The sequence below is a fragment of the Callorhinus ursinus genome, unplaced genomic scaffold (assembly GCF_003265705.2).
Source record: "Callorhinus ursinus isolate GAN/ISIS: 27379988/994484 unplaced genomic scaffold, GSC_fseal_2.0 scaffold65, whole genome shotgun sequence".
NCBI lineage: Eukaryota > Metazoa > Chordata > Mammalia > Carnivora > Otariidae > Callorhinus > Callorhinus ursinus.
The window spans coordinates 7145398-7170119 of record NW_027397127.1 but is presented as its reverse complement, the minus strand read 5'-3'; the positions used below and the strand labels follow the sequence as shown (position 1 = coordinate 7170119).

At 37.3% G+C, this 24722-nt stretch overlaps 2 protein-coding genes across 12 annotated transcripts in view; one reads left to right on the top strand and one right to left on the bottom strand.

Annotated features, from left to right (window-relative positions):
• Positions 1-2156, bottom strand: part of NUP62CL (nucleoporin 62 C-terminal like) — a 93664-nt gene extending 91508 nt beyond the window's left edge. For 5 of the 7 annotated variants that reach the window (XM_073885749.1, XM_073885748.1, XM_073885750.1 and 2 more), the window contains exon 1: positions 1944-2018. The gene's annotated coding sequence lies outside the window, so the exon portion shown is untranslated. Of the gene's footprint in view, positions 1-1943 lie in introns of all 7 variants that reach the window. The other 2 variants (XM_073885755.1, XM_073885759.1) reach the window with 1 other exon arrangement.
• Positions 1-18663, top strand: part of DNAAF6 (dynein axonemal assembly factor 6) — a 36308-nt gene extending 17645 nt beyond the window's left edge. For all 5 annotated transcript variants that reach the window (XM_025853685.2, XM_073885761.1, XM_025853686.2 and 2 more), the window contains 2 exons: positions 13681-13766; positions 18463-18663. In XM_025853685.2, the coding sequence (XP_025709470.1) occupies positions 13681-13766; positions 18463-18592 (216 nt within the window). In that variant the 3' untranslated portion in view covers positions 18593-18663. The remainder of the gene's footprint in view (positions 1-13680; positions 13767-18462) is intronic.
• Positions 18664-24722: the final 6059 nt, after the last annotated feature.

The following is a 24722-nucleotide window of genomic DNA, read 5'->3' as shown; positions in this document are numbered from 1 at the left end:
CTTAGAGGCATATATGTGTGACATATATGGTGTCATAAAGCAGAAAGGGATCAACACTGGGTAGACAGGATTTTTCCAGTGGACAACATTCCAAGAAGAGCATTCCAAACAGAGGTAAAGCACATGGAGAGGTAACCAGGCATGAAATAGCCTGGCCTATTTGAGTAAAGTGTGAGCATAAGAAGAAGAAAGAAAAGTTGTGAATAGTGGTGTACTGGTAAGCCAACTCTCAAAAAAGCAAAACAATCCCTGATCTGTAGCTTGAATTTTATCTTGTAGGCATATTAATGATGATATCCACCATCATTGCTTAACCCCACTGGTAAGATTCAGACTAAAGAGGTTGTTGACCACATCTCAATTATTTCTTGCTCAAATTTATAAGCTTACTATTGCTGTTGATAATATGGCATTTTCTCAGATCTAAGACATCATCAAATTGCCATTTATTTAATAACAAAGGAACAATAGGTGTGCTACCCCATTAAATGTTCACATTGATTGCATGATGCATCTCAGTATCAGAAACACTAAAATGTGGGGGGAATTACACCTCAGAACTGGCTAAATTTGTTATTTGGGGGCTGGGCCTGGTCTATATGTAACAATCCAACACAGAGACTTTAAGAAGACCTCTGTTTAAGCTGAGGAAGATAGTAGCACGAACAATCTGTTTAGGTACAAGGGGTGATTTGGGGTTTAAAAATTCACCAGGACCACCCTTTCCTTTACCCTCCCCAGACTCCAAATAAGAAAGCAGGATTCATGAGTCTTAAATCAAAGCAAGTGTCCTAAACAAAATTCTCAGTTACGATTATGCATGTCTTCAGCAAACCTTCCGTTCTTTCCTTCTAATATCAAGCCAAAGAGCTTCATTATCTAAATTCTGCCTGCTGCTCCCCCCCCCCCCCCAGTTTGTAGCTACCAAGCTTCCCTGGCCTTAATCTATAATTAGGCATTTTATGTTTTAAGTAAAAATTGTGTGTATTTAAAGTGTACAACATGATGCTTTGATACACATATACATAGTGAAATGATTACTGTAGTCAAGCTAATTAACATATCCTCTCCTCACATACTTACCATTGTGTGTGTGTGTGTGTGTGTGTGTGTGTGTGTGTGTTGAGAGCCCTTGAAATCTACTCTCTCAGTAGATTCCCAGTATTCAATATGGTATTAGTAACTATAATCATCATGATGTACATTTTAGAGCTACAGCTTGGTCAGTGGTTTGCAGGTTTGTTTCGTTTTATCTTTAGCTGCCAGCCATTTTCCTCAAACAAAATTCTATGAGAAAGTCCAACATATAGAACACATACAAGTACCAATGCCTTGGTTAAAAGGGTACTATCACCCATGAGGCAGCTCCTAGGAAAAAAACTGGGGCTCTTTGGAACACGGTTTAAAAGACGCTTATCTAGCCTTTTCTCCTTGTATTACAATTGAGAGAATAAGGTCAAGCTTGTAAGGTATCAAATACTCATATAAATTAATGGAAGAATAATAAGACTGCTAGTGGGCTTTTTCCTCCTAGGTAACATGTATGTTTTTCTTTAAACCTCCTGAGTTTAATGCCTCTGTCTTGTTCTATTTTACTTTATTTGATTTTACTATTTTTTATTTTCTCTTTTGTTCTCTATACTTTCCATCCCTCCCCACGAGGATCCCACAATAAAGGGTTTGATATATATCCTTGACTATATATCCTTGAATACATATCTACCACTGTTTGCTATATTTTTTTTAATTCAACAAATACTTACTGAGCACTTACTATAGGCCAGATACTTGGTATACAGTGTTGAACAAAATAGAGACATTTCTCTTTCTCACGAGGAACTTACTATCAAGAGATCAATCAGTCTATAAGCAGCAGCACAGACTTCCATAGATCCATCCAATAAGGAAACAGTGAACCCAAATGGATAAAAATTATTACTTACACAGGCAGGATAAGCAAGATCAGCAGGGCATCAGCTCCGCATGTCCCTTTGCCCCACAGGACAACATCAAACTAAGGGGACCAGATGACAGCTGACATGAACAGTGGGGCACTTTGCTGCTGAAGAGCCAACTCTAGACTGTCGCTGGACTGTTTTATAGCCTGTATCTATACCCAAGAGGAGGGAGGTAGAAAGCTCTTATGCCTTATTGGAACCAGGGAGGAGGGTGAGAAACTGCCTCACGGTAGCCTCCTGCAGGAGAAGGAGCCTCCCACAAGGTAGAAAGATAAGAAACAGCCTTGAGGCAACTCCTCACAAGGCTGTATCTTCCCATATTCCAGGAGGATCACAGGATGTTCTGCCAAGACCTGGGGCAGGCTGCGGTTGGGCCTTGCCTATGTGGCCAATGTAGATAGTGCAGGGTCACCAGAGTGTCATAGCGGAGCCATTTTCCTACATTTACAGTCTATGAATAAAGATTGTTATCCTGCTTGTTTTCACTTAAAATGATATAATAATAATAATAGCAAATAATTTATAGAATGCTTACTATGTGCCAGGCATTTCTCTGAGAACTTTGCACAGGGTAAATCATTAATCCCCACATCAACCCTATGAAATAGATGCTATTATTTTCACTTTACAGAAGAGGTTGCTGAAGCACAAAGAAGTTGAGTGACTTGCATTAAGTTCACACACTCAGAATCTGGTAGAACTATGATTTGAACCCAAACAATTTGAATTTGATAGAAGTGTGTATAAAGTGATATGGTGCAAAGAAGTAGTCCAAGCAGACTTCACAATACAGGTGGCATCTGGCCTGGACATTTGAAGTACATGGTAGTTTGTCAGGGTGGAAAATCTGTCTGAGCAGAATAAACAACGGCATTAGCAAAGGCCTAGTGCTATGAAAGTATATGATGTGTTTTGAAAACTATTTGTGATGTTCTTGGAGCCCCAGAATGCACATGGAGCAATAAAAGAAAACAAAATAAGGAGCTTAGAGCTAGTTGTAAAAGCCCTTGAATGTCACACCATGTGCTATGGATTGAATTGTGTCCCCCCCCAAAGTTCATATGTTGAAGCTCTAACCTCCATTGTAATGGTATTTGGAGATGGAACCTTTGGGAGGTAATTAGGTTTAGATGAAGTCACAAGGGTAGGGGCCACCTGATGATATTAGTGCCTTGATACAAAGATGCCAGAGAGCTTGCTCTGCTTGCTCTCTCTCTGGGCCATGTGAGCACACAATGAGAAGACAGCTTTCTGCAAGCCAGGAAGAGAGCTTTCACCAGAAACCAATCATACTGGCATGTTTGGCATGCTCCGAATTCCAGTCTGTAGTTATTTTGTTATGGCAGCGCCAGCTGATTAAGACACCCTGAGCTGTGGACTTTTGTGGGAATTAGAGTTACAAAATGTCTTCAAGCAGGTGAGTTAAACAATTAGGTGTGTATTTCAGAACAACTCTAGTGGCAGATTATGGTGGAGAAATTGGCAGAGATGATGGTAGGAGATGAGTGTGAGTTAGGGAGATTGGTGGTAGGCAAAACCCAGATAAGAGACAATTGCACTAATTCAGGTAAGAGAGGTAGGAACCTGGAGTGTGGCAGTGGGGAGAGAGAACAAAGACATTTCAGAGGTAATACTGATAGGATTTAGAAAGTTCTCAAACGGGATATGTAAGGAAGAAACCGGAGTCAAGAGTTCTAGCTTGGGTGACTGGGTGAATGGTGATGACATTAATCAAGATATGGGAATGTAAAGTGGTTTGTCTCTGGATGATAGTCTTAGAAATGGTTTCTATTTCTTTTTGTTCGTCTGAACCCCCCCCTTTTTTTTTAACAATTACCATCTGTTACTTCTGGAATAAGAGTAATCCAAGGGTGGTTTTGTTTGTGGTATGGGGATATCAGGTAAGAACTGCAAAAGAAGACAAAGTTCTAAGAGAAAAATATTAAGTTTTGGTTATATTGAGTTTGAACTGCCTGCAAGAAATCTTGTTGGAAGCATCCAGTAGGCTGTTAGAAATATAAATCCATGCAGAACTCAAAGACAGGGACTGGAGATGTTGATTTTCAGAATTGGTGTTTGCTCTCTGAGGGACTAGAATATACTACCACTGAGTGCTGGCTTTGCATCAAGCTTAGAATGATGTAGAACTGATTTTAGGTAGTACCTATATGCTTGGGGGGGGCTGTTGAGAGGGACACTAGGAAGCTTGCAGAAATGGGACTGAGGACAGAATACATAGCCCTTGGGACGGGGTCAATATTCAGAGGCAGCGTTCAAACAGAGGCATCAGAAATTCTCACTCCGGTTCCAAGCCAGGTATTGAAAACCAAGAGGAATTGGATCAATTGAAGTGAGGTTGAGACTGTGTCATGGCTTTAGAGATAAATGCAATGACGACAGGGGAAGCCAAAAAGCTGTCATAGAAACAAGGTGGGAAAAAATAGGAACTTGCCTGCTCCTGAGAAATAGGGCTGACCAAAGTACCTGACCTTTTGGGTGCCAGTTGGGGGGCATGGAAAAAGGAACTTCAGGTCTCAAAGATATGTAGGAAGATAGCCTGTCTTCTTCATAGGACTATTTGTGGTGGGAAGGGGGATGGGTGCAGTGGGGAAGTAGGTCAGTGGATTCCCATTTTCTCCCATTCGTGTTGAACAGCAGATTATCTCTAAAATCCAAAAAAGTGAACGGGACTAGGGTTATTGATATTCTGTCAAGTGACCCATCATTTGTTCTAGAGGAGGGGAAAAGCAGCCTGCACATAGCTTGATATTCTTTTTGAGCTGCAATGGCTTCTTAATATTTTGGTTCTTCTTTAATGCATCTGTATTGATAAGGGGACATTCTGATGTGACCTATAAAGCAAGGCATTAAGCCTGTTTCTCTTTCATCATCACCTCTTCACTGGGATATGAGCCTCACTCCATCTCTAAATCTCACTGAGAATAGGGTGAGAGTCAGGGATGGGATAGGAGTCAGTCACTATCTGACAGACACAACCAGAAGTCACATGTTATCATTCTCATCTCAGAAAGGGCTATCCATCATTCTGAGCAAAGTGTCTCCCTATCTTCTGAGAATTCACTTGTTTCTTGAATGGTCTGCTTCTCAAGTCCTGTTTTCTCAAGTTAAATCAGTCCTATTGATTTACCTTTAATGAACAAATGGATTTGGCTGCTTGATAATGGAATAGATTCTCTTTTCCATATAAATTCTAGAGGATGGACACCTTTTTTGCAGGCTTTCTGATTATGCTAACCTTATTTGATTGGTTACATATCAGACTGTGTGTCAGGGAGAAGGATATTTGAGCTGTAATACAATTCCTTATTATCAGCTCCAGGCAGCACAGTAAACCTTCAAATTCAATTTCTAATAGTTCTCTCAGTAATATACATACATTTATAGTTAATATCATAACATTCTTTCATAATGATGGTGAGGGGAAGAATACCTCCTTCAAAGCTAATCTAATTGTATAGGTTTAATACATTTATGATTATGAAAGTTAGATGTATTTAAAATTTTAAATAGTACCAAAATTAGTAGAGTTGAAAATACAAGTCCCCCATAATGAGAGATAGATGCAGAATGTGTGTGGGCAGGGAGAGAGAGAGAGAGATGGGGGCAGAGTTTGAAATGGGCTTAGGGTCAGGTATGAAATAAGAGTGAAAAGTGTCTTATCCATAATTACTTGGTAAAAAAAAATCAGCAATTTTAGATTTTGATGATACCATTTTGAGGAGGTTTCATCAAAATATCTGCATCACATGGTCCAGAATCCTTGAACGAGTACAGGCAGAAACTTCTGAATCCATGCAAGCAGGAACAGATTGACCCTAGGAAAATGCCAATATTTGAGGGGTAGATAAGGGAAGAGGAACTGAGAAAGATATTCAGAGATGGGAGAAAGCCATAACAGTATCTGCTGCTATAGAGGGGTAAACCAGGATTAGGGTGCAGAAGGAATTTTTAGATTCATCAGTTAAGAAGTCTTTGGTGACCTTTGGAAGACAGCAGCTTCAGTGGTGTGGTGGGTGCCAACACCAGATTGAAGAAAACCAAGAAGTGAACAAGAAGCGAGGAAGAGAAGGTAGCAAATGTAGATCATTCTCTGAGGAAGTCTGACAATGAAGGGGAGGAGAGGAGGAGGAGGCAAGATTTAGGGGTATTTTTTAGGATAAAAGAGAATTCAGAATGCTTTTCAGTTGATGGCAAATATCCCTTCATTTGCTTAATATTTATTGAGTGCTTAATGTGTGTCACTAGAGTGAATGAACAAATAGTAAAAAAGTAGTCATGGTATGGGCCCCCAGAGGACTTTTAGAAATGGGTGGAGGCATTTTTGGTTATAGGATGTTATTGGCATTTAGTACTTAGGGGCCAGAGATGCTCTAAATCCTGCAATAAGAGGGACAATCCTAAAACCAAACAGTTGTCCTGCACAACATTAGAAAAAGAGGGGTTGAAGATCTGAGGATGGACCACCCAGCAGTATTCTACCTTTTCGATTACTTCTTCCTTCTTAAAACATGTGTTTCTCTTTACTATAATGACTCCTCTCTCTCCTGGTTTTCCTCCAGAATCACTGGGCATCTCCTCATCTCCTTTGACCCCAAATCACCGGTTTTTCCTCTCCTGCCTCGAGTTCTCTAGGTCTCTGAAAAAAACCTATGTCTCTTTTTTCTCTATTCTCTTTCCATATAGTCCAATGGCTTTAAATACTATTTCTCTAGTCTTGGCCTCTCCCAGAAGCTTCAGACTCATATAACCAACTGCTTACTTGACATATGTCACTTTAATAGACAATCCAAGCCTAACATGCCCAAAACAGAACTCTTAATTGTCTTCCCCAAACCTCTTTTTCATTGACCTTCATCATCTCAGGAAATGGCAAGAACATTCACCCAACTGCACAAACTAAACACCTAAATCATCTCTCATTCCTCTTTCCTTTATAGCATCAAGCAAGTCTTTTTGGCTCTACTTTCAAAATATATTCTAAATCCATCTAATTTTCATTACCACCACAACTACCATCATGTTCCAAACCACCATCATCTTTCACCTGGACCATTATGAGTCCCTCCTCTCTCTTCTCCCTCCTTCAACAATTACTTCCTTGCAGCCTTTCCACAGTGTCCAGAGAGATCTTTTTTAAAAGTAAATCAGATCACATCACTTCTTTGTTCAGAACCTTTAGTGGCTTCCTACAGCACTTAGAACAAAATCTGGACTCCTTATCTTGACCTATGAGGCCTTATATGATCTGACGCCTACCTACTTTTTCAGTTTCATTTCACACCACATTTTCTTCCTTGTTCATAATGTTCTAGACACCCTGGCCTTTTTTAAAAGGTTGCAATTTTTTAAAGTAGGCTCCATGCCCAATGTAAGGCTTGAACTCATGACCCCAAGATCAAGAGTCGCATGCTCTATTGACTGAGCCAGCCAGGTGCCCCACAGCTGCAATTTTAAATAGTATAGTCAGGAAAGGCATCACTGAGAAGGAAATATTTGTGCAAAGACTTGAAGGACGTGAGAAAGTGAGGCTAGGAGGTTGTAAAGGTTATCTAAGTGGATATATAAATCAAACACTGAAGACAGAAATTTAATGTTAGAAATATCGATAGAGAACAATTATTATTATTATTAAAGATAGGAGGATGACCACCCAGCAGTATTTTACACTTTTAATTACTTCCTCCTTCTTAAAACGTTTTAAGGAATTGGTAGATGATTCCAACAAGGAGGGTATTTGGTGGTATAGTGTGAAGACCTGAGATTCATTTTTAAAAAGCTAGAGGAAAGGGGCAGGCTCAGGGATATAAATGCAGTGGGAGAAAAAAAAAAAACAGGCACCCACTGAGAAGACTAGGGAAGCAGTGTGATCAGGGGAGATCCAGATTTCAAGAAATTGAAAGGAATATTCAGAGGCTGAAGAGATAAAGGGTGATGGACTGTGTGTTCCAGAGGAACTATGGAAGGATTTCATGAGTTGGTGAGGGGTAGGAAATGGAAACACAATAGAGGATATGGAGATCTAGATGGTAATTGTTAGGTGATAAGCAAGGACTTGGGAGTCTGAGGCTCCTTGTGTTCTTGACAAATAGCGGTAAAAGTATAATGGATTTTGTTCTGGTAGTCCCCAGACAGCTAGTGGTAGTGAGGCTATGAGTGTTTGGGGGTGATTGTGCGAGCCAGTTAGAGACATGGAGGTCCTATAGATGAGTCTTCTTATTCCAGAATGAGCTGCGCTTACCCTTGATTCCTGTGAGAGAAGAGGTACTATGCTTCCGTGATCTCATAACACAGGCATGACAGTATAGTACTGGGATGTTTCAAAATGGTAACATCAGGGGTTCCTGGGTGGCTCAGTCAGCTGAGAGTCTGCCTTCAGCTCAGGTCATGATCCCAGGGTCCTGGGATTGAGCCTCATGTCCAGCTCCCTGCTCAGTGGGGAGTCTGCTTCTTCCTCTGCCCCTCCCCCTGCTTGTGCTCTCTCTCAAATAAATAAATAAAATTAAAAAACCCCAAAGTGGTAACATCATAGAAAATTTATCCATTAATTTAAAAATGTATCTATTGGTTTTTTGCCCTGGTTTTGGAGAACACATACCTCTATATTTTTATTTTTCAGAGGTAAATATATTATTTCAAAGTAGGGATCCATCACCTTTAATTTTTTTCATTTTCCTATAGATCATTATTACTCATGAGAATTTTTATAAAATACGTAGATGGCTGCAATGGGAAAAATATCTCCAGAGTTAAATGTGGGTTTCCATAGTTAAACAATGGGAAGTTAAACTACAGAAGCAATTTGGAATGAGACTTACCCAAACTTTCTCTGTTAATCAAAATTTCCTAACATTAAGTTTCAAACTGAAACTCAAATAGTCTTAACTTCTTTGCTAAGAATCAAATATATTGGAGGTGGTTTCTGTATTTCTGTCAAATAAAAAATATTTTTATAATATCCTGAATCCATAAATAAGAATATCTTTTAAATTTTCAGCCCAAACCCTTCTGTATATCTTGAGCATCAATAGAATTTCAGTAAATAGCATACATAGACTGGCCAAGTTACATATAAGGTATATTTCATTTATTCTTCCGTTCTGGTTGTCAGGAAGTGACAGCTCAAGAGGAAACATAAAATGGATGACCTCAGTGGAACATTTGCCATTTGGCCTTTTCATTTCAATTTTCCAGCATCTTATAATATGATCACGGACACTTGTCTGAGGAGCGGGGGAGCCTGTATATCATTTACAGATTATAGGAATATTATCTCTTCAGGAACCATCTTGTCATATAAATCTGTTGTAAGAACAAAACATAAAGTAGAAATTTAAAACTTAAAATGAAAATCCTACATTAATGACCTCCCCTCCCAAACACTTTGGTATATTAAGCCAGCTCTGTTACAACATATAGAGGAAAATAAACAGAGGACCATGAAAGCAATTTGATCTACCTTTACTGATCTCCAGGAAAGCCCCAAAGTGAATTCCCAGAGACAGACTAAGCAAGTAGTTTTGACTACTTGTCAGAAGACAAGCTGAAAGTGGAAAGAAAGGCTCACACAAACCTTAAAGTAGTGGACTTTTTCCTGCTCTTTTTATTCACAAGGCCAGAAGACAGAGGTTTAAACTGAAGTTAGCGCTGGATACTGTGGTAGCCAGCCTACAAGATGGCCCCTAATGATTTTCACTTCCTGATATTCTTCCCTTTGTGTAGTCCCCTCTCACACTGAATAGGGCTGCCCCATGTAACCAACAGGATATCATAGAAATGAAAAAGTACACTTTCTGAGGCCATGTTAGGGAGGGAAAAAGGCATTGCTTTTGCCTTGCTCTTTTGGATCATTCACTCTTGGGAGAAGACAGCTATTGTGTCATAAGGACAAGCAGCCCTAAGCCCTATGGAGAAGTCCACGTGGTGAAGAACTGAGGCCTCCTGGCAATAGCCATGTGAGTGGGCCATCTTGGATGCAAATCCTCTAGCCCCAGTAAAGCCTTCAGATGTATGCAGCCTCAGTCAATATCTTGATTACAACTTCATTTTAGACCCTAAGCCAGAACTACCTAGTTAAGCCACTCCCGAATTCCTAAGCCAAACAAAATGTGTGAGATAATAAATGTGTATTGTTTTGAGCCATAAATTAGGGGGGAGGTGTAATTGGTTTTGGTTATAAAATAATAGATAACTATAAGCAATAAGTAACTAAGAAGTGACAGAAACAGAATTCAAACTCAAGTTTGACTCCAAAGGTTGAGCTCCCAAAAGGTTGAAAGTTTCCCAATGAAATTTTTAGTTTTCCCTAGTTTACCTATTAAAATAAGTAATTCTTTGAAATAAATCAATTTGCATCCTAGGTAAAGAGAGGAACATCAATTCCTTTAATTGCTTGGTCAGTAACGTACTGTACTTACTAATGTTGGACTAGTTAGATCTTGGGCACAATCAGTTAGAAGTCAATAAAAAACCATGTCTATTTTCCGGGAATTCATTAAAAGTATTTCTAAAGTGGTCTGATTCATGTTTCACGAGTTTTTCTGTTAAGATTCCTATTGAACCTTCTATCTTATGAGATATTAATGTGTACGATTCCACTTAATTTGTTCCTTCCTGTCCCTCCTCTGAAAACGTTTTAGTACACAATTTTAATTTTCTCAAGAGGAAAAATTAGTGAGTTGTTTCTGAATTACCCTTCACTAGAGTTGCAAGTGATTTTAAGAACCACTTTGACGTTCTACCCAGCAGTTGTATCTACATTTCACATAAGTTATCATTTTTTTCCTTCCTCAAATGTCATTTCATACTTGAGGAAATAATCTTTTACCTTGAAAGATCTAAACATTTCAGACTAAAGAAATAAATATTTATATCCCTTGGTCCAGGTGATATGAGTCATCCTGCAACTAAAGAACATCTCAACTATCAGATCTGCAAGTTATAATAAAAATGGGTCTTTCTTTGTCCAATAGAATGCTCATTTACTTTGAGGTAGAGCACCTATAACTACCTCTAAGAAATGCTCTAATTCTCTCACTTAAAACATCTATTAATTATGAAGATCTGAGTTTTCAAAATATAAATAGGAGGTAATTCTTTGTTTAATTAAAATATTAGCCACAGGATATATTTAGATAGTAGGTCTTCTAGAGCTCTATTTACAAATATTTTTATATACAGATTTAATAAAGTAAAATATAACTCACAGACATGTATTGGTCCACATATTTTATATTGCAAAAGCACTATTGCCTACTTTAAGCTTCTTAACAAGGAATTCCATTTTCCCCATTACTTATTTGATATGTATTTCCCTCATAACCTGCTGTTTTTATCCTTACCATTCCAGTTCTTTTTTTAAATATTTTATTTATTTATTTGATAGAGAGAGACACAGTGAGAGAGGGAACACAAGCAGGGGGAGTGGGAGAGGGAGAAGCAGGCCTCCTGCTGAGCAGGGAGCCCAATGCAAGGCTCAATCCCAGGACCCTGGGATCATGACCCAAGCCAAAGGCAGATGCTTAACGACTGAGCCACCCTGGTGCCCCTACCAGTCCAATTCTTAAATCACCCGATGTCTGATATTTCAAGTCTTCTAGCTCATTTTAGAGAAGGCTTCATAATTTACCTTAACCTTAAGTTGTTTTGTTTGTTTATAGAAACCATGTGCCATGGCATCTCAGATGGATGGATGGATAGATAGATGATAGATAGATAGATAGATAGATAGATAGATAGATAATAGATAGATCAACTTCCATCAAAAAGGGAATTAATTAAATTAGAGTGAGGGATGAGACTTTGTACTGTGGTAAAATACACAATACAAAATTCACTGTGAGTGACATGTAGTACATTGACAATGTTGTGCAACCATCACCAATATCTAATTCCAGAACATTTTCATCAACCCAGGAGGAAATCTGTACTTGTTAAAGAGTCACTCCCCTTTTCTCCCTCTCCAGCCTCTGGCATCCACCAATCTGTTTTCAGTCCCTACGGGTTACCTACTTTGGATATTTCATATGAATAGAGTCCTACAATATGTGCCTAGCTTCTTTCACTTGGCTTAATGTTTCAAGGTTCATCCATGTAATAGTACTTCATTGCTTTTTATGGCTGAATAATATTCTATTGTATGGATATACCACAATTTGATTATCCACTTATCAGTTGATGCAAATTTGGGTTGTTTGTGCCTTTGATTCAAGTTATTGTGAATAATGCTGCTGTGAACAAAAACGTATAATGTTTTTGTTTGAACACCTGTTTTAAATGCTCTGGGGTATGTATCCAGGAGTGGAATTGCTGGGTCATGTGCTAATTGAGATGAGACATTTTTAAGTAAAATCTTACCAAACCAATCAACAGTCCCATTTTTTGTGTGTGTAGGGATCATGTTTTTATTTATCTTCTGTTATGTTAACAACTTTTATGGACTCCTACACTTCTCTAGGAATTGTGGTATGGGAGTTTAATACTGGGATACTATAGATGGCATCACCAACCCACACCCAACGTGAGAACTAACCATTTTTTATTCAAAGTGCCAACTCATATAAAGTCAGTAGAACTGGGTATTTACCCCAAAGATACAAATGTAGTGATCCGAAGGAGTACGTGCACCCCGATGTTTATAGCAGCAATGTCCACAATAGCCAAACTATGGAAAGAGCCAAGCTGTCCATCGACAGATGAATGGATAAAGAAGATGTGGTATATATATACAATGGAATATTATGCAGCCATCAAAAAATGAAATCTTGCCATTTGCAACGACATGGATGGAACTAGAGGGTATTATGCTAAGCGAAATAAGTCAATCAGAGAAAGACAAGTATCATATGATCTCACTGATATGAGAAATTCTTAATCTCAGGAAACAAACTGAGGGTTGCTGGAGTGGTGGGGTTGGGAGGGATGAGGTGGCTAGGTGATGGACATTGGGGAGGGTATGTGCTATGGTGAGCGCTGTGAATTGTGTAAGACTGATGAATCACAGACCTGTACCTTTGAAACAAATAATACATTATATGTTTAAAAAAAAAAAGAAGATAGTAGGAAGGGAAAAATGAAGGGGGGAATCGGAGGGGGAGATGAACCATGAGAGACTATGGACTCTGAGAAACAAACTGAGGGCTTTAGGCGGGGCTGGGGGATGGGTTAGCCCAGTGATGGGTATTAAGGAGGGCATGTATTGCATGGAGCACTGGGTGTTGTACTGAAACAATGAATCATGGAACACTACATCAAAAACTAATGATGTGATGTATGGTGACTAACATAATAAAATAAAATTAATAAAAATGAATAAATAAATAAATAAATAAATAAATAAATAAATAAGAATAAAGTCAGTAGAAAGCCCCCAAACTTAGCAGGTGCACTAGTATGCACCTTCAGACAATGAAAGTTACAAGCAAGTAACCAACGTGTTTCTATATAGCTTTGGAGTCAGACAGACCTTAGTTCAATTACACACAGTTGCCCTCAGGCCCTTACTAAATTTCTCTGCATCTCAGTTTCATCATCTGTAAAATGGGGGTAATCCTGCCTCTCAAGACTGTTATGAGAAAAGGGCCTAGGGTTGCACATAGCAGGAACTTAATAAATAATTAGTTCTCATGTCCCCAAACTTCCTTACACTCTTCACATTAACTGTTCTTCAAGACAGCAGTGTTTTTCTTCTCATTTTCTCTTTCAGGTGAAAATTAAACTGCCAAATACGAACGCTTCTGAAATTAAAATTGACGTCCAAGAAATGACTCTCGACCTTCGTACTCCTAATAAGTGAGTAAAACTTAGAACTAGAATAATATGTTATAATATTAACAAAACTTTAGTCAATATTCTTAAAGTGCACATAGTTATTTTGCATCACCCCTAAAGTCTGAAGAAAAGTGAAAATGTCATTCAGATGTTTGATCTGCATAATATAAATATATTTGGAAACACCTGATTTTTTTCTGCTTTGCCCCCATGCATTCGCAGTAGGTTGATACCGCCAAAACACAGTCCTTGACATTCAGATACAGTTTGCTTATCTGTGAGGGAAAACAACTAGAGGTGAAAATCTCTTACGTTTTAAGTCTTTCATGGGATTTTTTTGTACAGTGATGGCATAAGAGAAGCAATATCTTTAAACTTTTTGGTTATTGTGGGACTCTAAGGTTCAATTTGATTATATTTCCCTGAAAATTAACAGAAAACTCTTGTCATCAATTACTTAAAACAAAAATTCTAACAATTTATCACTAGTTCCTCAAGTAGTGTGACTACATTGAAAAAGAATCCAGGTAATGGTGGAATAATTCAATTAAACATTTAATATTTTCAAAATAGTCTTCTTATTACACAGGTTCGAATTATCTTCCCCAAACACCACACATACAGTAAGATTCTGATGTAAATGTTTATCCTGAAACCTGGACAAATCAGTCCTCTCTCTCAAAACCAACTCCTTAAAGAGGGAATCCAGGGGACCCAGTGTGTGCTTGATAAAATATCTAAATATCTCACTGCTTTGTTCACTTTTCATCTGAATGTATAGCAGCGAGCACACTTGGGCTGATTGCAGTGGTTCTTTTTCTGTAACTCATGAACATTTCAAACTGGGCGTGGAGAGTAGTCAACCGCTGACACCTTTTCTTTCTTCCATTATCAGAATCAATACTTCTCCCCTGTTGATCTTAGAACTTCAAAAAAAATAAAAAGTAGATCCTTCATACAAAAGACTTCTATGTGCAAACAACTCAGTGTACCTGTGTAGCTTAACCTTGATTTCCTCAGTAGAGGCATTTAACCCCAAATGATCTACAGATGAATATATATCACATATTTTCTCATCACTTATATCATTTCAAAACTATATTCTCACAAGGCATTGTCTCATGTTATAAAAATCACATCCACTATTCCTACAATTCACTTCAAGGAGTATTGTACTTTTTAAATTCATATTACATATGCTTTTTACTCTTCCACACAACCTCTGCGAGGAAAGTTGCTTACGTGAACAGTTAATCTTCCATGATATTGGTGTGCTTGTTAAAAGCACATACGTATCTACACACCATGGAGTTAATTTCCGCTCCCCTAGCAGTTCTCCATCCATCTTCAGGCAGCTGCTCTGGTTATGCCGTCACTCCAGATATCTATCAGAGTCCACTAAATGAAAGACTCACACAGAGATACCTGTCCACATAGAATGTGGGCTACACTAGAATTTTTGGATCATACTGTTCTTATATATTAAATGCTCTGTGCACAGAGGTGCTGTCTCGTAAGAAAAAAAAGTCATGAATTATGGTAGAAGACTGAGGAGAGGCTTATATCATTTTTACCATTTTTCCCAAACACTTGAGCATTCTTTGGAGCCATGCTATTATCTGAAACTGTGTTACTGGAAGTGTGTCTTGTTTTTGAGTTTATTGATATTCATGTTAACTTTTTGAGTTTATTGATATTCATGTTAACTTTCTTTAGTTTCTAATTTTGACACCCTAAGTAAACACTGTTTACTTACCCCAAGAAAGGTAAGAGAAAATATCCTGTTCGTGTATGTATAAGGCAGAACAAGTGACTCTATTTTAACTGAATGGACTAGTAATTTCAGTCAAATGATAGTCAATTGCATTAGAATTATCAATAAAACCCAGATTTTTGGAATTATACAACCCAAAGAAATAAAGCAATTTCTTAAATTCTTCATTTTTTAAAAACTTGTTGTTTTGGCATGTCGATTCCCAACATGGAGTAGATAGAAAGGAGGAAATATAGGGGAAATTGGTTAATTTCCCAAGGACTTTTGTCTTCATATGAGGTTTCATTATTTTTTGAAGTGAATCCTAAGAATGTCATAAATGAATTCCTTGAATGGGATAATAAGAACATATTGTAAATACAAGTATGAGTTAATTTTTGGTTGAATGCTATTTAGATTATTCTCACCTTTGCTGTGCTCCTTTAATTCAGATTGATTGAGAATTGACTGATGTTCAAACTAAAAAAATGTTTTCAAAATGAAATTGTGACATTTAGCTCAGTAGCTATTTCTGCACTTTCTTTGAAAATAGTTATGGCTCCACTAGAAAACCTTTAAAAAGTCCTGTTTATTTTTAACCCAGATATTTAGATAAAATAATTCATTAACTACATAAAATAAAAACTGCATTATATGAATGTGCACAGAACGAGGTTGTCCTGTATTTAAATCTCTTGCAAGGAACATCACCTTGACTTTGCTAATATAAATGTAAGTATGTAAGTCTCTAAATTTAGTTCACTTTATGGATGGTTTTTTTTGTCTTTACTTTCATATATTATAGTTCACTTTTAAATAATTGCTAATGAAAATTAACACTGGATGAACATTTGGTCAGTGCCTAAACTGTACCTTCTTAAAAGCAAGTATACTATCAGTGTAAAAGCTGAGGGACTGGGTTTAAATATTTATTCATATATGATAGTACTAATCTATAGAAGGTATTCAGATATTATTTTGTGGTGACCTATTTGCTTTTCATTCGTTTATTTATTCATTCAACAAACATTTATAATATAAAGTCTTCTGCTAGACACTGGGGGGACACAAAGATAAGATATAATCCTGTCCTTCAATGAATTGTACCTGGATAAGTATTTGTAGAATTTTATTTTGTTTAAATATAAATCTCAATTCAGATATCAGACAGTAAAATAGACTGGACAAAAATACTTCCCTTCTCCTAAGAGCCTAAATAAGTCGCACCATTTCTGTTGTTCCAAATTTTAGTATGTGAAGCCATACTACTAAGGACTAGACAGAAGTGCAGGGATAGACGGATCATTCCAACGGCCACTAACTGTGTCTTCTGAATTTATTTCTCTCTGGACAGAGAGGGGCACGTTATCATTGGAGCTCCTTCTTCAGTTGATTTATAGTTGTCTTTTAGTGCAATGAAGCTACCACCACTGAGCTTCACTTTATTTTTAAAGTGAATATAGTAACATTTGTAGAATAAGGGATAAAGCAAATCTAATTCCAGCTCAACCTATATTATAAACAATTTTAAAAAGATGGACTCTAAACATTTTTTGCACCCGCTTTCTTGAGATGCCAAATATTACAGGCCATATTAAAATACATCGCGATATTACTTCTGGTGGAGAGAGCTGTTTTTCTTACCCCAGATATCTGGAATGGAACAAGAGTCACAGAAAATTTCCTTTTGGTTCCAGAGATTTGTGATAAATACTTTTAATGAGTCCAGTTTCCTGAACTTAGGTCTTTGCAAATGAGTAAAGAGTCAATTGGTTTTCAAAAGTTTGTTTCAAACACTATTTTTACAAGTATTCAATAAGTAGCCCTAAAAAATACCAGATTCCTTTACTGATTTGGATCTTACACCTTCTAAAAGAGCTTTTCTGTCCACTTTTTATAGAGATAGTCAAGCCTTCTCTATGGAGAATGTGAGGTAACAAGAGTTGCATGCATTTAATTTTCTTCAGATACCAGCATGTGCCGACCCCATGCATAATTCACATTCATACCACTATGACAGAATTATGGATGTCTCATCCCAGCAATGCATCTAAAGCATACAGCTATCCAGGAACTGAGCCACAACTGCAAAATAAACCCAGCAATCTCTCGCAGGGCTTTTTGTCAATGTATAGTAGAAAGATGCAGAAGCAAGCACAGAGAAGCACTTTCATTGATCTGGTATTAAAATCATTCCAGGCCTGAATTTCAACAACTATACCTGTAGTAGAGATTCAGCCTGAGGTTGTGCAAGTAGAATTATTATAGAAGCATTCCAATTTTCAGATTTGTATCAGTCAGTCACATTCCATCTACACGTAAGCATGGCTGGCAACAGATCTATCCAACCAGCTTAAAGTTGCAATGGCTCTATTCCTCTGCCTATAAACCAAAGCCTGAGACTATGTGTCTCTAATGCAAAATGGGGCCAATTTTGAAAAAAAGAGTGGGGGAACAAAACCCCTGCTTGGATTTTTAAGGCAAAAAAAAAAAAAACTGGTATATTATTTGTGTTACTTAGGCATATTTTTGATCCAGTACTTATACTGTCTAAATATTTTTTGGTTCCTAATCTTCTGGTGGTATGTATTGCTTTCCATTACCTTATTAAACGTGATATCTTCTTGGGACACCTGGGTGGCTCAGCCGGTTAAGCAGCTGCCTTCGGCACAGGTCATGATCCCAGGGCTCTGGGATCGAGTCCCACATCGGGCTCCTTGCTCCGCAGGGAGCCTGCTTCTCCCTCCCTCTCCCTCTGCTTGTGCTCTCTCTTTCAAATAAATAAAATCTAAAAAAAAAAAAGTGCTATCTTCTTTTTTTATTTAAAGTCAATTAGCCAACATATAGTACATCATTAGGTTTGATATAATGTGCAATGATTCATTAGTTGTGATAGCTTCTTGATATCACTTTAGGATGCTGATTCTAGGTTTTTATCTTATCTTGTTTTGTTTTGATTTCTAGGAAGCTGTTGATAACCCTTCCCCAACCTGTGGAATGCAGTAGTGCCAAAGCTTTCTATATCCTAGAGACCGAGACTCTTGAAGTCACCATAACTTTGAAAAGGGAGTTGGATTTCATTAATTTCTTCTAAAACTTCATGAATAAGAAGGAAAAGGGGGTACATTGGACTGATAAAAAATAAAACTTCGGAAAAATTGTTAATGTTTTCTATCTTCTTTATTACTCTGACATATTTCAGAAAGGGTCTAAATTCAATTCTAGTAAGATCCTGATCATTGACAGTCATTTCTTTTACTCTGGTGGGAAATATTGTTTTCTCATATTCATTAGGTATTCCATTTTTATAGCAATAGCTGGGTAGAACTGACAGGTTATCCAGTTAGATTACTGCATGGTCAATTAAAACTGAAATATGACCATGAAATTGTTGGTCCACTTATTTCAGGAGTCTGAAGAACTTAAGCCAATTAAGTATACTATGACACAATCAGTTGCATTGCAGTTGGTCATTATTATCACAAGAAAAGTTTATTTGGTTGCCTTTTCATTGATTTGATCAAATGATTTACAGTGTTCTCTGGTTAGGCTCTCACAATTCTGGAAGATACAAATAACAAAGAATTATAAATAGTTTGGTACACCATACTAACAACATGTTTTACTTGAATAAGAAATACTCCAGAGCACACAGCATTATTTAGCTTCGCCAGTCCTGCTCTCAATGTTTGGATCTAGTTAGGTTAAAAATAGTCTTCCTTTTGTGCACAAATAATTACTAACAATGCCTTTCCGGGTACTGTGTGTATATTTAGTATCAAAACCCTTGACCTTTAGAAGGAATATAAAGAAAAGCGTAGTGCATTTACAAAACCTGTTCTTTCTCATTTCCTATCTTTATTCGTAATTGGCCATACCAAATTTTATGAATTATGTCACTGTCCCCTGCCTCTTCTGGACTGTATTGCCTGTTTATTTCAGAATTATTTATGAATAAATCACATTTTAAAGCTCATGTAACTAGGCCTCACACCTCACTGTAGATAGAACTGTGAAGGTAACTGGGAGTGAAATTTTGAGAAGAGATGAAAAATTGAAAGATGTTTATCACTTCAGTAGGAACTACTAGGGGACTAAATACTCAAGCAGATGTTTTCTAGACTTACTTTCATAGATAATTACCAAGCATCTAATTCGTGACTAGATCTAATAGAAGGAAAAGACTGAGATTTGGACCAAACTAGCTGTGTTAAAACCTTGAACTCTTGTAGAGAATTTGCCACTGAAATTAGCACCATGACTTTCCTCTGTGGGGGCAAGAGTTGAAGGTGGGATTAACTAAAAGGGACTAGTGTCTGTGAATTTAAGTCCACGATGTTGCAGGAAAAAAAGAGTGTCCTACTTTGTTTCCTCAGCATCTTTTTAAAAGGCTGTATTTTAAGAATTTAAGATTACACCCTAAAGTGTAAACTCGGGAGCAGGCCTAAGCAGTAACCAAATTTTTTCTTCTTGAGAGCAACAGTGAGTCAGTAGAAAATGTATCTCTTTTTCCTATGTACTGGCCCTAATTACAAAGACCATTATTATTCAAGCTGACTGAATGTGTACAAGTTGTCCCTGGAAGAGAAGATAGAGCATATCTAGGCCAACTTGAATTGGGCTTTGGTTATGTGGTACTGTATCAATTATATAATGAAACAGAGCTTCAAGACAATGAAATGTGATTCAGTAATTTATACCCATCTGCACATGACCCTACTTCACTGTCCTTGGCCTCAGAAGTAACTTTTTTGTCGTTATTGTTTTGTTTTTAAGCTAATTCATAGGACTTCCTTCCTTTAAAGGGGAATACGCCAGTAAAGCAGATGGAGAAAAGAGAATACAAAAGGAAATTTATCTTGTCAGCATATTTCAACGAATCTTAGCCATAACCAGGAGAACTGGAAGTTAAAACCGCCATGATGGCATATCATTTAGCCTTCTCCTTTATGAACTTCTTGACTTCATTTTTCGGTTTCATAATCTCCAGGAGCACTCGTGAGGATTCAATCGTGAATTCATTCACTCATTTATGCATTCTTTCAACAAATATCCACTGAGCACTTACCACATGCCTGGCACTATATTAGATGCTGGGGATATAGCAATGAACAAACCATCTGTGGCTTACAGAGCAAACGGTTTATCAAGGGAGACACCCAATAACCAAGTAAACACATAAACATGTATTTTCAGGTTTCTTTTTACTGCTGTGAAGGAAAAGAATAGACGCTTTGGAAATATCGATCAGAGAAACCAAACTTAGTATGGGGAGTGGGAGAAGAAAAGGCTTCCCTTAAGGATTTACTACTTCAGCTGAAACATGAAGGATACTTATAACTTGGACAGGTGAAGAGAGTGTTGGGAGAAGGAGAACAGCAGGGATTCCAGGTTCAAGGGGTAGCAAATGGGAAGACCAGATGGAAAGAACCTGGAGAGTTCAAGGAAATGAAAGCCCGTGTTGTTGGATTAGAGTGATTCTGGGGAGTGTGTCCACAAGTAAGGTTGGAAATGTAGGCTGGAGCAATATCATGCAAAACCTTGCAGGCCGAGCTTAGGAAATTGGATTTTATTCTCAATGCTTTGGGAAAGAGACTCTATTAGGCCAGCATGGAGATGGGGAGACCAGTTATGAGGCTATGGCCAAAAGCAGGCAAGTTATTATTCTACATGTTACCTTAAGTACAATTCATTGTACTTAAAGAAAAAAATATATATATATATGCTTACGTGCTCCAAGCAGGAAAATTTAACAACACAGAAAAGCTCTTTAAAAATAAAGTGAAGCTAAATAAATAAATAAATAAATAAATAAATAAATAAAGCAAAGCTAAAAATCACCTGTAAGCCAACAAACCATAAATAACAACTGTTACTATTTTTAGTGCCTCTTTTTGACCTTTTCTTTCAATGCATAACATAGATATTCTTTTTCCCCAAATGGGATAATATTGCATAAACTAGTTTTATAAACTACTTTCTTTTAATTTCAAAGTAAATTCTTTTTTCATTTTCCTTACTTGGAATTCTAATTTTATTGCAATGTGATAAAAGATCTATGTGTATTTTTAAAGAATGCGTATTTTGTAATTATTTGGTATAGAATTCCATATACATTTATTGAAGTGTTGTTTTTTTTTAATTGGGCTGTTCAAATATTCTATGTTCTTATTAATTTTTGGTCTGCTTTCTCTATCATTATGGAGAGGTGTATTAAAATTTACCTCCAACGAGGGACGCATTGGTGGCTCAACTGGTTAAGCGTCTGCCTTTGGCTCAGGTCATGATCCCAGGGTCTTGGGATCGAGCCCCACATTGGGCTCTCAGATGAGCGGGGAGTCTGCTTCTCCCTCTGTGCTCTCCCCCCAGCTCTCTCAAATAAATAAATAAAATCTTAAAAAAAATTTACCTCCAATGATAGATTTGTTGGTATCTCCTTGTAATTATGTCAGGTTTTCTTTTAGGTATTTGAGGCAATGTATTTAGGTGCAGACAGATTTAGAACTGTTATATCTTCCTGGTGAATTCTTTCTTTTATAAATATACTATGACACTCTTTATCCTTAATAATATTTGTCACTTTGTATGTTTTCTATGCTTTATATATTTTGTATGTTTAACTTTAACATAGCTACATCAGTTTTGGTTAGTATTTGGCCTTTTTCCATCATTTCTTATGCCCTTAATGTTTTAGGTGACTTTTATGAAAAGAATTTAGCTAAATTTTGAATTTAAAAAAAAATTGAAGATTTTATTTATTTATTTGGGAGAGAGCACAAGTAGTAGGGGAGGAGCAGAGGGAGAGGGAGAAGCAGACTCCCCACTGAGCAGGGAGCAGGATCCTGGGGCTGCATCCCAGGACTCCGGAATCATGACCTGAGCCCAAGGCAGACGCTTATCAACCGAGCCACCCAGGCACACCTAAATTTTGGATTTTTAAATGCAAGCAAGATTCGGTCTTGAGACTCAGAAGTTTTAGTCCAGCCACACTTAATTGTGATTAATGATACATTTGGGTTTATTTATATCACCTTATGGGATTTCTCTCTTCTGCTTTTTTCTACACTTTTTTTTTCCCCTTTCATGGCTTTTTTTCCATTAGTCAATTTTTTTAATTCTTTTTTTTCTCCTAGTGGTTTGGAAGTTATACACTTTGGTTCTTTCTTATCCTTTTAGTTAAAATGTCTGAAGTTTCTCAATAGTTCTGCCCTCCTTTAAAACAATTCAAGGACTTAGACAATTTTAACCAAACCATGCCTCTCCAACTTTCTTTTTATAGCCCCAAATTATTCATCATCAGCATTATTGTTTGTTACAACCAATGCTTATTTAGCTCTACCCACATATTTACCAATATTTTTGCTCACAATTCCCTTTCCCACTCAGTGCTTCCTTTCAGAAGTAAATACTTCAGTATTACTTTCAGCAAGGATTTATGAATTCTTGATCCTCTCAGTTCATTTCTGGAAATGTTTTTACTGCCCTCACTCTTGAATAATAATTTAGCTGGGGGGTTGCCTGCCTGGCTCAGTTGGTGGAGCATGGGACTCTTGATCTTGGGACTGTGAGTTCAAGCCCCACACTGGGTGTGGAGATTTCTTAAAAATAAATTATTTAAAAAATAATTTAGCTGGGTTTAGAAATCCAAGTTGACAGATATTCTCCCTCGGAACTTTGAAGATATTATTTAGCTGTGTTCTGGCCTATATTTTATAATTTCGAAGTCTGCTGTCTCTCATAGTTTTCAAGAATTTTCTCTTCGTTTTTGGTGTTCTGCAGTTTGACTCTAACATGTCTGGATATAGATTTAATTTTATTTATTTTATTTGGCACTTGTACTTCCTAAATCTTTCATCAATCCTGAAAAATCCTCAGCCATTATCCCCTTGAAGTTTGCCTTTCTCTGATTCCTTCTGGAATGCATCTTAGATTAATGTTTCACCCTTCATTCTATCCTCCTTGTCATTTTGCCTCTCTGTCATACTTTCTATCTCTATTTGTTCTTCATGCTGGGTAATTTCCTCAAATCTAACCCCCCACACACAGCTCAGTGGTTCTCAGGATTCTAAGCTTGCTGGTGTTTGCGTCCACTGGTTCTCACTCATGTTAGATAATTTATTCTTGTAGTTTATTTTATTGTGATGTCTTCTTTAATGGGGTTTGTAAAAAAAAAAATTCTGTGAAAATTTTTGTGGTCCATGTTGTGGGAACATCCATTCCAAGCAGTTCTACTTTTGCTTCTGCCAAAAGCATCAGGGTAAAACTTCCTGGTAATGCAGATTGTATAAATTAAAATCTAAAACCCTCATGAGTTTCAGGCCTGTGCTTTAATTCACAGATATTTTTTTCTTCCATCTAGGACTTAGACACAGACAGATAAACTTCCTTGTAGTTTCCCTCTGTTAAGGATGTAGATTTTTTTTCTAGTCCAACCTTTTATGGAGAGTACAGCCCTTCCAGGGGAACTTAATGATGGTAACATTGGGCTCAAGATCTCATCTCCTGTCCCTGTGGTTCTTTTTGGTTAACTTTTTATTTTAATTCCAATTGGTTAACATACAGTGTAATATTAGCTTCAGGTGTACAATAGAGTGATTCAACACTTCCATACGACACTTGGTGCTCATCACAAGTGTACTCCTTAATACCCATCACCTGTTTAACCCATCCCCCTCACCCACCTCCCCTCTGGTGACCATCAGTCTGTTCTCTATAATTAAGAGTCTGTTTCTTGGTTTCTCTCTCTCTCTCTCTCTTTTTTCCATTGCTCGTCTGTTTTGTTTCTGAAATTCCACATATGAGTGAAATCATATGGTATTTGTCTTTCTCTCACTGACTTATTTTGCTTAGCATAGTACTCTCTAGCTCCATCCACATTGTTGCAAATGGCAAGATTTCATTCTTTTTGATGGCTGAAGAATATTCCATCGTGTATATATATCACATCTTTATCCATTCATCAGTCGATGGACATTTGGGCTCTTTCCATAGTTTGGCTATTGCTGATAATGCTGCTATAAACATCAGGGTGCATGTACCCCTTTGAATCTGTACTTTTGTAACCTTTGGGTAAATACCTAGTAGTGCAATTGCTGGGTCATAGGGTAAGTTGTATTCTTTTTAAATTTGTTATGTGACCTAATATGTGATCTATTCTGGAGAATGTTCCATGTGCACTTGAAAAGAATGTGTATTCTGCTGCTTTAGCATGGAGTGTTCTGCAT